The sequence below is a fragment of the Canis aureus genome, chromosome 25, assembly GCF_053574225.1.
Source record: "Canis aureus isolate CA01 chromosome 25, VMU_Caureus_v.1.0, whole genome shotgun sequence".
Classification (NCBI taxonomy): Eukaryota; Metazoa; Chordata; class Mammalia; order Carnivora; family Canidae; genus Canis; species Canis aureus.
In genome coordinates, this window is record NC_135635.1 from 11,986,735 (window position 1) to 12,003,444 (window position 16,710).

General features: G+C 41.7%; 1 protein-coding gene and 1 long non-coding RNA gene across 3 annotated transcripts in view; one reads left to right on the top strand and one right to left on the bottom strand.

Annotated features, from left to right (window-relative positions):
- Positions 1-2,436: 2,436 nt before the first annotated feature.
- On the bottom strand, positions 2,437-11,494 carry LOC144297598 (uncharacterized). Its single transcript, XR_013364562.1, has 2 exons — positions 11,342-11,494; positions 2,437-2,692 (listed from the first exon to the last, which is right to left on the bottom strand). It is a non-coding gene; the product is annotated as an uncharacterized LOC144297598 (long non-coding RNA).
- Positions 11,495-14,882: 3,388 nt separating this feature from the next.
- LOC144297599 (uncharacterized) overlaps positions 14,883-16,710 on the top strand; it is a 38,179-nt gene continuing 36,351 nt past the window's right edge. For both annotated transcript variants that reach the window (XM_077871856.1, XM_077871857.1), the window contains exon 1: positions 14,883-15,756. In XM_077871856.1, the coding sequence (XP_077727982.1) occupies positions 15,623-15,756 (134 nt within the window). In that variant the 5' untranslated portion in view covers positions 14,883-15,622. The remainder of the gene's footprint in view (positions 15,757-16,710) is intronic.

Here is a 16,710-nt window from a genome sequence, read left to right on the forward strand (position 1 = left end):
GACTTGGTCATATTTGAAATGTCAAAGTAGAAAATTGAATTGTCATATTATCACATGTTCTCATTCAAGCACCAGATAAATATTACAAATGATGATTTTCCTCTGAGTACTATATAAAGAATTTATGGAATATTAATAATACTGTTATCCACAACCTTCATGCTTGGTGGATGACCCCAAACTGAAATCATGTTTGACTTTTGAGAAATAAACCTTAAGTATGATCTGCTTTACCCACTTCTCTGCTGCCTACAGCTTTATAGTGTAACTATTCTTAAGGACAATGCTCGCCTCCCTTAGAGAGAATTGGACATTTACGACCTGCTTGACAATGCTTTTTTTTTTTTTTCCTTCATCCTTTTACTACCTACCATGCTGCATGGCAGTCAGGATATCCTCTGAGGTGAAATCAGATCTTCAGAGAGAATGTAAGAGTTGCTCTGGGACAATCTAGTCTCAGTCCCCGATTCTACACACTGTGAAGACCCTGACCGCTTTCAAAAATGCTGCTGTAAACCATCTGGAGAAGCTAGTGTTTGCTGTAAGCCTTCCCATTTCCAAACAGGTGTAACCTCCCCGTTTTCACTGGGGCATTAGGGACCTCTTTTAAAAGACCAATTAAGGAGAGGAGTCTGGGAGGAAATCCTTTGAGATAATAGGCCAGGGCAACAGATCTTGGCCTGTGGGACTCACCCCTCTCCTCTGGGCCCTTGAGATTATTACGAGCATCTTCTAATTTCCCAGTGCACCAAGCATTGCTTGTAGACTGAATAATCCTTTGATTTAACTCCTTTTAGATATATGAATGTAGATACTGCTGTGCATAATAAAATAGAAGTTAATGTTAAGATAATACTGAATTTATGGTACCTTCAACAATATGCACTTTCTTAACAGATACTAAAAAAATAATGTGGTAGAAGATGCATGGATTTTTTTTGTTAAATTATCTGGAGTCATTGAGCAGGCCAAGGAATCATTTGTTCAACCACAGTTGCTCTGGAGAGATACAAGGGTGGCTAGGAGAAGGCTGTTGCTGCTTCCTGAATCCTGCTAGTTGATGAGGCAGTTGGGAAAACTTATATTCTAGGTTTTTATTATTATTATTATTATTATTATTATTATTATTATTATTATTATTTTATGATCCCTTTGGTCAGACTGAATGTAGAAGCTTCTTAAATGCTCCATGTCCTCTCAGGACTCTGTTTAATCATTCTTTCAGATACTGAAATTTTTAGGTCTCCATGGCATACAGCTTCAGTATTTTTCAAATCTTTATTTCATTTTACATAGTAGGTGCTCAATAAATGTTCATTAATATTGATGAAGCTGCTTTACTGTAAATACTCCAAATCATCATTGTTAATCACGTTTGTATTCAGGGTGGTATTTCTGAAGTGAATGGAGTATGTCTAGGTTAGGAAGAAAGGGAAATCAGTGCTTCATAAATGTTATTGAAAATGTGGGGTTTTTTTTGGCTCCTCCTTCTAATTTGAATTAGCCACCTGGCTTTTAGAAGTGGCTTCTTACAGACCTTGATTTAAATGTCTGGTACCCATTTTCCTTTCTTATACATCTGTGTGTTTGGAGTGGAAATGTCAAAAGGGTATGGATACTCTTTGACTCACAAATAGGCAGTAAACATGAACCCCGGGAAATAAGCATTTTGCAAACTACTATGTTTTCTCTTTGTGTCTGTACTTAATGATTCTTCAGTTATTAGTACCAAAATTCAACTAGTTCTGTAGTTAAGCTACATTATGAATAATCCAGCTTTGGTCAGCTAATTTAAGAGCCCAATAAACGTTTGTGTCTTGCTTTATGAGAAATGTCAGATACCTATCTTTGTAACAAATCTACTTGGAGCTGATGCAACTCTTGCTTGACTCCAAATGTCCTCTGGGTCAACTTGTAATTAGTACACAAATTTCATGCGGGGCAGTGCAAGGCAATATTCTCAAACATTAGTGAGCTTCAGAACCCCCCAGTGCAGAGTCAAACCCCACTTTCCTCAGTTATAGATTCATTTAGTTAGGGGGGTGGGGCCCAGGAAGCTACAAGAACCAGGCACCGGGGGTGATTTTGCTGCCTGTGTTTTGGTGTAAATGGCTGTGGGTGGGACAGGGAAATTGGGAACTGATGCTTTGGAACACGATTAGGATTTGGAGAGAAGGTAAGGCATCCAAGTGTGAGTGAAGTAGGGAGAAGAGCGTTGGAGGTAATAGAGTGTAGAGTTAGGAGAGTGGGCATCGAAGCCTGACAGCTCTGGTTCTGAGTTCCCCTGCTCCCCCGCTGGCAGCTTTTCAGACTTGAATGAGTTACTTCATCTGGCTTATCCCCAGTCTCCTCATCTCTAATGGCATCTATCTCTAAGGGTTGGTGTGAGGATTCAATGAGAATATGCAGTTAATGTGCTGGACATAGACTAGGGCCTTAACTGATATTAGCTTTTATTATGCATACATACACTTATTGTATTTCAATTTTCTTTTTCTCCCTGTAGTCACAGAATTCACATTTTGAGATTTTTTTTTTTTTTTTTTTTTTTGGTTTTATCAGTTCCCGAGTCTGATAGGTTTTTTTTTTTTTTTTTTTTTGTTCATGATAGTCACATGGAGAAGTAGGAAGTACCCAGAGTCTGGCGAAAGTCAGCAGAATTCTTTGGGAAGGTTGTAAAGTCTGTATTCTCCTGGAAAAAAAAAAAAAAAAAAAAAGAGATAAAACTCCTGAAAGTTTCCAGTTTAACATATTTTGAAAAGAGCCAGGGCTGAGCTGAAGGAAGATCTGGGGCAACGATTAGGAAAGACTGAATCTGAATTCCAGCTCTGCTGCTTTCCTGCTACATATATGTCATAATATAGTAACTTAGGACCCCCTCTGTGCCTCAGTGTCCTCATTAATAAGTCAAGAGGACTCTAAGAGCTTGTTTATGTGGAGCACTCTACATGCTTTAGATGTGGGTCTGCGTGCGTGTGTAGTGTAGCGGCTCTGGGGCAGAATTATTTGCACTCTGATCCCTCCTCTGTTACTAACTGCAGCTCTGGGCTACTTATGCCACATTTTCCCAGTGCAGTTTCTTCATCTATAAAATAGGGATAATTAGTAACAGGCCTACTCAATGGAGTATGTACTCATATACATTATGAGTGTATAAACAATTAATACTTGTGAACTGTTTAAAACAGCACCTGGCACACCTGAATCTTTTTTCTGAGTGAGACTGTCCCCCCAGATTCCTATTACACTTATTGAGAGATTAATTCATGCCAGCAAATTGCTCCTCTAGCACTGTCACAGTGAGCCTTCACCACAACCCTGCAGTGTGCTTTAACATCTCTACTTGAAGGCAACTTGCTGAAGATCACATATCTAGTAAGTGGCAATGACTGCTCCAAAGCATGTACTCTTGTCTTCTGTGTTTTACTGTCTCATACACCTTCGCTCTCTACTCTCCATTCCTTTCCCACCCCACCCAACCTCAATGCCTCCCTTCTTTTCAAAACTCTGTTCTTTCTGTGATCCATGTTGATCTGCCTTGGTTTGATCCCCTCAGGGTAGCTCTTTCCTCCATTAGACCTTCTGTTATTCCTAATTGTCTCATCTAGGTGTGTTTCTAAGAGTCTCTAAGTTCTTTGACAAAAGGGTCTACGACGTCTCCAACAGTATAGTTTTACCTCAGACATAGGGTGGTATTATTTGTTAAATTGAGTGTAATATGCACATGTATTCATTTTAGTTTCTACAGCTGCCATAATAGAATACTACAGACAGGGTGGCTTAAGCAACAGACATTTGTTTTGTCAAAGTTTGGAGGCTAGAGGTCCAACATCAAGGGATTGACAAGTTTGGTGTCTTCTGAGGCCTCTTTCCTGGGCTTGCAGTTGGCCACTTTCTCGCCGTGTCCTCACATGGTCTTTCCTCTGTGTGTGTGCATTCCTGATATTTCTCTGTACGCCCAAATTTTTCTCTTTTTATAATGGACTCCAGTTACATTGGATGCCCTAATGGCTTCATTTAACTCATTCACCTCTTTAAAAGGCCCTATCTCCAAATACAGTCACATTCAGAGATCCTGGGGGCCAGTGCTTGAACATTTGAGCTTTGGGGGAACGCTATTCAGCTCAGAATAGCATCTATCATTAAAATAACTCACAATTATACTGAATGTGAAATGTTGATAAAGATTTAGAACTTGAATAAATATGTCATATTATGTATGATATATCCTATGAGATGCATATCTCTGTGTATGAGAGATACAGTGAGAACATCTCATAAGATACACTGAGATAGTCTCAATGAATCAATAGGGAGATTTAATGAAAATTAATTTCAGAATTTACTAGGCTGATTACAATAATTTCCAGGTGTCCAACAGGTAAGCTGATGATAGCAATGTGGCTTGCCTAATCACAGCCCACTGGAAATTTTTAAATAACATTTATTTTATGCAATTAGCACATCTATTGTAGACCAATAAGGCCTAACCACCCACCCACATTGACTCCCTTCTTCCAGGTGTCACATCAGCAGGTGTGAATCAAATTAGTAATTTGTGATGGAAACTGAATGTAATCAATTATGCAATTTTGAGCTGTTCAAATTTAATTCCATTAAATTATATCATGAAACTGGTCCATCATGAAGTAGTGAAAATAAGATGGAAAGAAACATGAATAAGGGCCTTTCACTGGGAAATGCCGTGAGAGAGGTTATAAGAATATAGTCTTTTGGTTCTTTCTGACCTGGCTATGAGTCCTAGATCTGTCATGTAGTAGCTGTAAGACTTTGGGCAAGTGTCTGAACTTGAAGGCTCAGTTTCCTCACCTGTGAAGAGGGGCTAATAAATATCACTGCATAACTGTGTTGTGAGAATTAATGAAATGATGAAAGGAAAAAGCATGAAAGGAGCAGCATGAGAGCAAGGAAGGACCTTGTCTCTTTTCTTCACTGTTGTATCCCTGGTGTTTAGAACAGGCTGGAAAATGGAGGCACTGTATTTTAATAAATAAATATTTAAACAAACACATGCAAATACATAAATATTAAATAAACAAACATCTGTTTACTGAATGAATTAATGAATAAATGAATTAATAAGAAAAAACAAAGAACCCCACACACGGTATTAGTGATAATTTCCATAGACAAGGGCAATGGTTCTAAGTCCAACTACACACTAGAATCACTGGAGGAGCTGTTAGAAAATACTGGTGCAGGGGCCCCATACTTGTAGAACTTGATTTATTGGCTTGCATTCAGCCTCTAGCACTGGGATTTTTTCCCCCTATAACATGTGTCATCTTCTAATATTCTATTATGCAATCTTATGGAATTTACAGTATACCAAATATAATAATATAATAAGTTTTGCACTTATAGTTTATAGTCTCCTCCCTTGTTCGAAGGAGGCGCTTTGTGAGTCCAGAGATTTTTAAATTTTTATTTTAATTTTATTTAAAAATATTTTAAAAGATTTTAAAAATTTATTTTTGAGAGAGAGAGAGAGAGAGAGAGACCGAGTATGAGTGAGGAGAGGGGCACAGGAGGAGAGGGAGAGACTTCCACGCAGACTCTGTGCCCAGCATGGAGCCTAACACAGGGCTCCATCCTATGACTCTATGATCATGACCTGAGCCATAACCAAGAGTTGGACAATCCACTGACTGAGTCACACAGGTGCCCCTGTAGAGATTTTTTTCATGTTTTATATCTTGACATATCCTAGTGCTTAGGATATATTTGATATAATAGTAGATATGAATGATAAATTAATAAATGAGTGACCCAGGTATATTATCCAAATTATTTGGAAGTAGCTGAAGTTAATTATTATTATTTTTAAAGATTTTATTTATTTATTTTAGAGAAAGAGAGTGAGAGCTCGAGCTGGGGGAGGGGCAGAGGCAGAGAATCTCCAGCAGACTCTGTGCTGAGTGCAGGGCCTGACACGGGGCTTGATCTCATGACCCTGAAATCATGACCTGAGCCTAAATAAAAAAATTGGACGCTCAACCAACTGAGCCACCCAGGCACCCCTGAAGTTTATTTAAAAAAAATATATCGTAATCACTTTTAGTGCTCAAAAAGACACATGAATTCAATCAGTTGGTGGTAGGAGGTTGATTAGAAGGGCTATAATCAGAGCTGGTGCGTGCTGGAGAAAGGATCCCATACCACCTGGGATGAGTTCTTGGCGGAAGTTAGACAATGGAAAGCCCGGATAAGTCTGGAGGAAGTTCCAGAGAAGGAATACTTGTGCTTTGCTTCCTGGGTGAAGCCTGAGAAGACAGAAAGCCTCTTAGATTCAGGACCTTCTCTCTGCACCAACTGAATCGCAGTAGATTAAAAATGGTAGAGTGGTTTACTTAAAAAGTGAAGAGTTGACAGCCCACGATCATCAAGTTTCCTCATCCCTGAAGTAGTGTGGAAGAGTAGACAAAATTTTCTTGTCCTTGAGAGGGGTGCAGAAGTGGCACACTTCAGTGGACACTGAAGTTCAGTGGACACTGAACCTGAGAGCCCTGACATCTAAGTAAGAAGGATGCAGGTGAATCAGCATAGCCCAGCGTAGCTCTGATGTTCAGAGGGCAGAGGGGAGCCTGCATGGTTCAGAGCAGCTGCAGTGTGGTTAGTGACCCAAAGAGTAAAAACATCTGGCTAGATATGTTAGTAGTAGACACAACATAAGACCAAGTAGTAGACACAAGATATGACAAGATGCTGTCTACCAGTGGCACACAATGGCTACTCAAGTCCCCATGGTTGAAACAGTCTCTGGGTAACAAAAATTAAAAGGAGAGGGTGAGTAGTCTGAATTGATTGAGTTTTCCTGGAAGTTACTAGACAAAGCTTTCTGCTCCAGGTGAAATGGAGGTTTGAAGGCTATAAGGTAGGTGAATTATAGGGAAATAATTTTTCAAAAGTTCTGGTTTTGTACATCTGAATTTTTTAAAGAAGCTTTTATTTATTTATTCATGAGACACACACACAGAGGCAGAGACATAGGTAGAGGGAGAAGCAGGCTCCATGCAGGGAGCCCAACGTGGGACTCGATCCCAGGTCTCCAGGATCATGCCCTAGGCTTAAGGCAGATGCTCAACAGCTGAGCCACCCAGCCGTCCCCATCTGAACTTTTTTACTACAAAATTCATGCTCATACAGTAGCTATCTTATTACCTTTTATCATTATTGTATACTTGATTCATGTCTGTGTCGTGTTCAGTGACTTTACATCAAGCAGTTTCCACAGCCTCATTACTACCAGTAGAACACTCACATGGCTGACATGCATGGGTGGCTCATCAGGTGGCCCAACTCTGAAAATTCCTGCCAATATCTGGCCATGTGAGCTTCTTGAGATCTCACCCTTGTATGTCGTAGCCTCCAGATAGCAGCTTGTTGGGTGGTCTCTGTGCTGTGTCTCAATTTCTCAGTAAATTTATTGAGTCTATTTGATTTCTGTGGTCAACCCTTCCTCAAACTCCAGGATGGATTTGGAGGCTTTGGAGGCTTTAGGGAACTGAACTGGAGCCAAAATAATTCCAGGAGGATAGTGAGCTGGTCTCTCATGCAAACATAGATCTGACCTGAAAATCTTTTGGTTATTACAAGGTTCAACTCCTTAGAATGACATTTAGAGATCTACACATGCTCCTCTCTAAACATTCCTCAAATACACATGAAATTCTGTTATTTTCTGTGTATACCAGCCTCTTTCAGCTGCCTAAGCTGTCTTTCATATCTGCTCCTTTCAGAGCCTGAAACTCCCTATTTCACCTTTCTACTTCTATTCACTATTCAAGTACCCATTCCACCTTCTTTTTGAAAACTTTCCTAACTTCCGGGGGTGGTTAATTGCTTACTCTTTTGGGCTCTAGCCACATTCTTGTAAAATTTTATTTATTTATGATAGTCAGAGAGAGAGAGAGAGAGAGGCAGAGACACAGGCAGAGGGAGAAGCAGGCTTCATGCAGGGAGCCTGATGTGGGATTCGATCCTGGGTCTCCAGGATCGCGCCCTGGGCCAAAGGCAGGCGCCAAACCGCTGTGCCACCCAGGGATCCCTCTAGCCACATTTAGTACATACTCTCTCTACAGCACTTTCCACATTGTTCTTTATTTTTGTATCTTTTCCTCCACTAGTGTGTGATTTATTCAAGGGGAAGGATTGACCATGTGTCTAATTTATTTTGAATTATTTGCAGTGTGCCCTGCATCTTCCTACGTGTGTGTGTGTGTGTGTGTGTGTATAGAGAATCTCCTGGGAATCACATAGTCCCGAAGTCTTTCTATGGAATATGATTTCATCAGGTCTAGTACATTTTGAATTATCCTGAGCACAACCCCATTCCCACTTGAGTCCCATGAAGGAAGATCTTTATTCCTGAGATCCAAGTTTTTCCCAAAATGTGGTTTCTAGTCCAACTACATCAGCATCACCTGGGAACATGTTAGAAATGCAGATTCTAACCTGTTTCGTATAGAAGAAATTTGACTCAACATAATAAAGGCCATATGTGACATGCTCACAGCTAACATCATACTCAGTAGTGGAATATTGATAACTTTTCCACTAAGATTAGGAATAAAACAAGGCTGCTCACTCTCACCTCTCCTATTTGGAGAGACTGGAGAGACTGGAAGTCCTAGATAGAACAATCAGGCAAGAAAAGAAATAAAAAGCATCCAAATGACAAAGGAAAAAGTAAAATTGTTTCTTCAGATGACATGATCGATCTTCTATGTAGGAAACCCTAAAGACTTCACCAAAAAAAAAAAAAAAAAAAAACTGATCAAACTAATAAATAAATTCAGATAAGTTGCAGAATACAAAAATCAACATACAAAAATCAGTTGAGTTTCTGTAACTAACATCAGTCTATCTGAAAAAGAAAGAGGAGCACCTGGCTGACTCAATCAGTATGGCATGAGACTCTTGATCTCTGGGTCATGAGACCCATTGAGCCTACATTAAAAAATAAAATAAAATAGAAAACAATCCTATTCTCAACAGCAACCTAAACAATAAAATACTTAGGAATAAAAAAATACTTAGGGATATATTTAATCAAGGAGGTGAAAGATCTGTACCCTGAAAACAATAAAGCGCTGATGAAAATTACTGAGGAAAACACAAATAAATACTTTCTGTGTTCATGTTTTCATATTTATAGATGGGAAGCATTCATGTTGTTAAAATGTCCATAATATCTAATGTCATCTGTGGATTCGATGTGACTCCTATCAAAATTCCAATGACTTTAAAGAAATAAAAACAGATATGTTAAGGACCCCAAACAGCTAATGCAATCTTGAGAAAGAAGAACAAAGCTGGACATAGTATACTTCCTGCTATCAATCTCTATTACTAAGCTATAGTAATCAAAACAGTAAGATACTGGCATAAGAGCAGACACATAGATCAATGGAACAGAATCTAGAGCCCAGAAATAAACCCATGCATCTGTAGTCAACTAATATTTGACAAGGGAGCTAATGAAAAGATAGTTCCTTTGATAAATGGTGTTGGGAAAACTGCATATCCATATGCAAAAGAATAAAACTGGGCCCCAATCTTTAACTCGAAATGGGTTAAAGATTTAAATGTAAGATTTAAAACCACAAAACTGGTAGATGAAAACTTCGAGGAAAAACGCCTTGACTTTGGTCTTTTGAATGATTTTTTGGGCATCGTGTCAAGAGTACCTGCAACAAAAGCAAAAATAAACAATGGGACTATATCAAACCAAAAAGCTTCTGCACAGCAAAAGAAACAATCAAGTAAATGTAAAGGCAACCCAGAATGGAGAAAATATCTGCAAATCATATATCTGTTAAGGAATTAGTATCCAAAATATACAAGGAACTCATACAACTCAATAATAGTACACACTTTCTCTACAGCACTTTCCACATTTTATTCCTTAACAGGATTTAGTATCCAAAATATACAAGGAACTCATACAACTCAACAGCAAAAATACAAGTAATTTGATTAAAAAATGTGTAAAGGACTTGAATAGAGATTTCCAAAGAAGACATAGAAATGGCCAACAGGTACGCGAAAAGATGTTCAACATCACTCATCCTCAGGGAAAGGCAAATCGAAACCACAAGAGATGTCCCCTCACACATGCTAGAATGGCAATAATCAAAGAGACGAGAGGTAACAAATGCTCTCGAGGATGTGAAGACAAGGGTACCCTGTACACTGTTGGGGGGAATGTAAATCGGTGCAGCCGTTGTAGGAAAACAGTGCAGCGCTTCCTCAGGAAACTAAAACTAGAACTAGCATATGATCCAGCAATTCTACTTCTAGGCATGTATCTGAAGGAAATGAAATCACGGTCTCAAAAAAGATAATGCCTTTTGTGCTGAGTGAAGTAAGTCAGACGGAGGAAGGCAAATCCTATATGATCTCATATAGTGGGATATGTGGAATCTAAAGAAACGAGACTCATAGTAACAGAGTAGATTGGTGCTTGCCAGGGGTAGAGGATGGGGAAGGTTGGGAGAGATGGGGATCAAAGAGTATAAACTTCCATTTATAAGGTTAATAAGTTCTGGAGGGGGACTACAGCATGGTGGCTGTAGTTAAGCATACTTTAGTGCATCCTTGACAGTTGCTGAGAGAGTAGACCTTAAAAAGTTCTCATCACGCACACATGCAAATGGGCAGCTATGTGAGGTACCACATCTGTTACCTAACCTTGTGGTAATTATTTCACAGTATGTATGTATGTATGTATTTATTTATTTATTCATCCATTCATTCGTTCATTCATTTATTAAGATTGCATTTATTCATGAGAGACACAGAGAGAGAAGAGGCAGATACATAGGCAGAGGGAGAAGCAGGCTCCCTGCAGGGAGCCCAATGCAGGACTCGATCCCAGGACCCCAGGATCATGACCCAAGCCAAAGGCAGATGCTCAACCACTGAGCCACCCAGGCGCCCCTATTTCGCACTATACACGTACATCCAATCATCACAACTAGCACAGTGTTATATGTCAATTATATCTTAGTAAAGCCTGGGGGGGTGGGAGGAAGGAAATGCAGATTCTCGGGCCCTTCCACAGACCTACTGAATCGGGAACACTGGAGTGGGCCCTCGTAATCTGTGTTTTCGGGGGACTCTGTACCTGTCACCCACCACTTTCTACCCACTCTAGGTTATCTTCGTGGTTACCAAGACAGGGAATTGGGGATTGTCAGGGAATGGGGGAAGGCTGGGGGGGGGGGGTAGTGAGCTTCACCCCATGGTGCCTCACACTGAGATCAGGGCTAGAGTAAAATCCCTGGAGGATTAGGTGACTCAGTCCTCCGTCCCCCACCTGTTGCTGTCCTGACAGATTTTCACATCTGAGCGTTTCTGCTAGAATTAGAGCCGTCTGAGGAGGAAATAAAGAGCTATACCATCTTGCCACGGATGAAATCATCCTGCCACTTTGATGGATAAAGTGAGATCCACATTCCGTGAGGACTGGCAGGCTTCTGGGTGTTCTCTGTTGTCAAGGTAGCGCCCGTGGAAGCCTCTGCAGGGGAAGCAGAGCAGCTTGCCACCCCAAGGATATATGCTGTGGCACTCTTGACAGGCAGAAAGACAGGGAAGTGAATGTTTTAGTATTTTATAAATCATTTGGAGGAAATTATGTTTTATTTATGTTCATTTTTGAATGTATTTGAATTTTTATTACCGATATTTTTCAAAGATGCAAGCATTGGAGGCGATCCTGGGGGAACATGCACCTCAAAAGAATGCGGCAGGGGCCGACCCGATTGGCTGAGGGGGCGAAAATTATTCATATTTTAAAGAGCAGTCTGAAGTTGGCTTTCAGAGGGACCAAATCTGAATGAAAGTCAAAAGTTTTTAAATCGTGACTATGAAGTACTTGGTGTTAAAAGGAAGATTTAGTGTCAGTGAATCACAGTGCCACCTAAGTGGTGTGGAGAAAACAGGAGGAGGAATTAAGATGAATTGCATTTGAATGGGCCGCAGTGTAGACCACATGACTGGCTTCTTTCCAGAATTCTTCTCGGGGGTAACTGAGCACGCAGGTGTATCCATTCATCGTCCCTGGAACTCTTCTCAGTGGCACTGACCCTTTCACCGGTCTTTGTCGCCAGTGCTGACCATCAGGGCTACTTCCCCAGTGGATTGGTTGTGTGGTTCTTGGCACCAACCATCGAAATGGGCCAGAGTGATGGTACTGCACGTGTTATAAGGAAATGCGTTTCCCGTGGAGGTGTGACTGGGGTCCCCCTCCTGCTTGACCAGCAAAGGACTTGATGCTTTTGGAACTGAAGTGGAAATTCTAATTTAAAAATCTTCAGCTTGTGATTTTGTCTTTATAAACAGAGGTATACACTCAGCCTTGGCAAGTGTTTAATTTAGGAACATCGTTTTTCTTTTTCCTGATGGTATGAGGTTGGTCATGGGGAAAAATCCATTCTCAATAATGGGGAAGGGCAAAGGGAGAGACAAAGACAAACAGGACATATGACAATCGTTTAGGGTAAAAAGATGCATGTCGATGCTGGATGTTGGTACTTTTCTTATATCTGATTTCGTAGTTCTCCTGATTATGTGGTAGTGCGATAAAAATGTTGGTCCTGGAAGGAAACAATGCCTTCAGAATGGGAAGGCAGGAGTCAAATAATTACATTTTTGGTGATGAAAACTGCACATTTAAGGCACCTGGGTGGCATCTGCCTTTGGCTCAGGTCGTGATCCCGGGGTCCTGGGATCCAGTCCCACATCAGGCTCCCTGCAGGGAGGTTGCCTCTCCCTCTGACTGTGTCTCTGCCTCTCCCTGTGTGTCTCTCACAAATAAATAAAACCTTTAAAAGAAGAGAAAAAGAAAACTGTAAATTAAAAGGTGTTAAAATGGCATTCTGCAACAATGTTAGCTGCCATTTGTCAATGATTACCGCGCCAGAACTTGGCCTTTATTCACCAGTTAGCTCAATGCCTGTTTCCTGAGGCACTACCGTGTGCCAGGCCCGCGTGCACAATCCACACGGTTTGTCAAAGCGCCTACTACCTGTCGGCCACAGCTGAGGAAAGGAAAGCTCAGGGACTTGAAGCCGGAGCTTCTTATCTTTGCTCCTTCTGGAATCTTCGGTTTCTGTGTTTAAAACAAATACCAAGGTCTGGGCCCTACCCTAGCTCACTTGAGGTGGAAATACCAAGGTCGGGTGGGGGGCTTTGCCTTGGGGGCTCTGGTATGCAGCCAGGGCTCAGGCACAGGCGTGGAGGTCACCCTGGGGGGCTAGGGATGGGCGTCTAAGCCATGAAGTCAGGAGCACATGGAATGGGAAGAACAGAATCAGTGTCCGGGCCTCGGTGTTAGCAGCAAGGGCATGTGCTCTGAGGGGGTTCGTTGTTTCCTGGGGCCATCTCTGCTCGAAGCCTCTCAGTTTCTTGCAAAGTCCTGTCAGCTTTCCCAGCCTGAAGACAAATCGGTGCTCCTCTGAAGGCTCCTCACTTAATAGCCTGGTGCCCACCGTGCAGCTCGTGTGCTCTGTCATTTCACTTAAGAGGTTTGTTATCTGTCGTCTAGTAACGGGGGAGGCAGAGACGGCTGAGAGGGAGGAGCGGGCGGCGGGAGGCTCCGTGGGGCCTCTCAGAGGACAGCAAGTTATCGCTTTGTTTTCAAATAATGCAGTTGGTAATAAGTTTCTGGATGTGTGTGAGCTGTAAATCGTTCTGAAAATTGAACTGAAGATACAATATCGTAAATCTCCTCCCCGGTGGGGGAGTATTTATGGGGGGAGCCGTATGATCAGTCATGTGGGTGTGCTGTGCCCGACGCCTGGCCGAGTGGGGCCCTGACCGAGGGTCTCAGACGATTCCTCCAGGTGGGCACGGCGGTGAGGACGTCGGAGGGCTGCTCTGCACGGAAGCAACCAGATGATCCCTTCCCAAAGTCAACCTGGCATGGCTGAGTGGAGCAGGGCGTGAGGTTGGGGGCGGCCTGGTGCGTTCCCTTCCTGGGGCGGCCTCCTCTCCCGGTTGCTGTGGAATTCCGTCCCCTAAATCAATGCTTTAGCTCTAGGAACTCACAATCCTAGGAGAGCGCACATTTCATTAGGTTTGTTTTGAAACTCATTATCGTCACCATAAATCCCTCGGTGCGGAGAGTCATGAATTAAAGCCAAAAGAAACTGGGGCCTCACGGCAGGCCTTGGGGAGCACAGAATGGAAGCAGCAGTAGGCGACTCTGTCAGGATTTTCCCTTCGGATAATTATCATTATTATTCGAAAGAAAAAAAAAATCCTCTGACCCCTATTGGTTTTCAGACTTCGTTGTTGTTGTTGTTGTTGTTGTTGTTGTTGGTAGCGAAACACATTTTCAAACGAAATCTGATTTGCAGCCCCATCGTCCAACACAGATCACAAGTTGAAGCCGGGGAGTGAGTCAAGTCTTTGCCTACTTGGTCTCCATCGAATCTCTCTGCCAGACCCCAGAGGCACCTCCATCGCCCTATGGTTGTCCAGTCACAATTTTCTAACTGTTGACCTGGTCCAATGGAGAGTGACTAGTCTAAGGTTCTCCATTCACAGATGGGGAAACCAAGCCCAGGAAAAGTCAACCGGCAGGGAGAAGACAGGGACCTCCATTCTTGTGTTACTGCCACCAAACCACGTGGCCTGGCCTGGGTTCTCTGTTCTCCTTACACTGTCCTATGTATTTTTTCATAGTACTTACTACCTATCTTCTTACGGTATCATTTGTATTATTTATTTTTGTTTATTGTTTGACACTGCTGCTGCTCCCAACCACCCTCTGTGAGAATCTAAACTTCATGAGGGCTGGGATTTTTTTGACGGGGGGGTGTCTATTTTGTTCACTGATGTATCTCCAGTATTTAGAAGAGTGCCTGGCGCGTAGTGGATACTCAACACATATTTGCTGAGTGAATACATTTTATGAAGACTGATTATAGACTAATGAGATGGTCTCCATAAGCTATGCATGACCATCTCACTCATGACTACATATAATCAGGTTTCACTGGGAAAAAAAAAAAAAAAAGGCTCAGCAGTACTCTCCCTCCAAGTGAAAGGTAATGACCCTCTGAATCAACACTCCCCTACGGAAGCTGTGTAAGGTTTGCTTTCAGTAGCGACTGCCTACTGGGGAGATGAAAAAAGGCAGGAAAGGACCAGGCAAAGGGTGCTTCATTCAGGTCTCCATGAACTTGGATGGGGAAAAGAACACATCCTTATTCTAACTAACCTCTAGCTGAAATTTAGCATTTTCTTCAACAATGTATATAGATGACAAACCCCAAGAGACCTTGTCAGCAATAGATTTTTGAAAAAGTCACAGATTTTTTTTCTTATCATATTCTTGTTGTTGCAGATGTAGCAAAATAATATTTTCACAGATTACCATTTCAAAATTGTGGTAGTTACTATACGTATCTCTAGATTTTATTGTTGAATGCATTAAGAAAGACCTGCATATATTACTGTGTCACAAATTTATTAAAAATATTTGGTAGCTATTATTTCAATATATTTTGCTCCCTTTGTAGTGCCATGTATTTTACTTCATGCCTTCACAAACACTCTAAAAAGGAGTTCATACTTCACCAGATTGATAAGGATGTCCGCTGCATTGTCTGTGCCAAGAGAGAATGCAATGGGAAGGCCCTGCTACTGGACGTATCCGAAGGACCAGTCAAGACCAGTCTCAAAACAAAAGGAGCCAGAATCTTGCTCCCCTCTAAGGAATGTTCTGTAGGTACCAAGTCTGGCCTCTGCAAACTCAGTCCCACAAGGATGTGGGCAAACCCAACACAATTCTGTAGTAATTAGGCTTTTAAGCCCACAAGAGGTGGATCTTGAGTGAAGCCCTCCATGACTACTGTATCTGAAATTTCAACAACTCTCTTTCCATACGTACTTCCTGGCCCTGTGTCTTGTTTAATTTTTACTGCTATTTATCAGATCTGATTATCTCTCCCCCACTAGAAGGTAAGCTCCACGAGGGCAGGGAATTTTGTGTTTTATTCATGCTGTGTCTTCTGTACCTAGAATGATGCTTGCTTGGTACACAGATAGTAAGTAGACATAGATTGCGTCAATGGATGCATCTTGCAGCTCTTACCTTGGAATATGTTGTATGTATCTGTGGGAGACTCCAGGTACCTCTTGGCCTTCTAACTGGCCTTTTTTCTAAATATCACCTTGCTGTGTCTAATACATTAAATGATTAGGTGAGTGCTTTTTGTTTTTTCAGTGACCTCAATTTCCTTCACTGGACTGGATACTTGACCTAAATCACAGGTCACGGGGCTGGAGCCTTAATTCTTAATTTCATTAGTCAAAGCTGACAAATATGGGGCATTTGGACTACTACTTCTGCACTCATGGCAGACATAATGAATCGATCAAACACTCCTTTTTGCTGGCCTCAGGCTTGGTTTCACCATTGCTCCTAGTCTGCTAGTCAGGGAGCTATTATTCTGAGTTGCACACAGGCTTCACACTTTGGTTGAATCCTGAACCAAATCCTCCTCCTTGTACCCTCCAGCTGCTGTCTGGGATCTTATGCCAATTTAAACTCACTCCTTGGACCACTTGCCATAGTCTTTGTCTTCCCTCACCAGGCCCACTTCATTCATTTCACAGACTCTGCTCTAGGTAATTTGGTATAACAGAGTGTTAACGACACAATTTCCTATTTGTTGT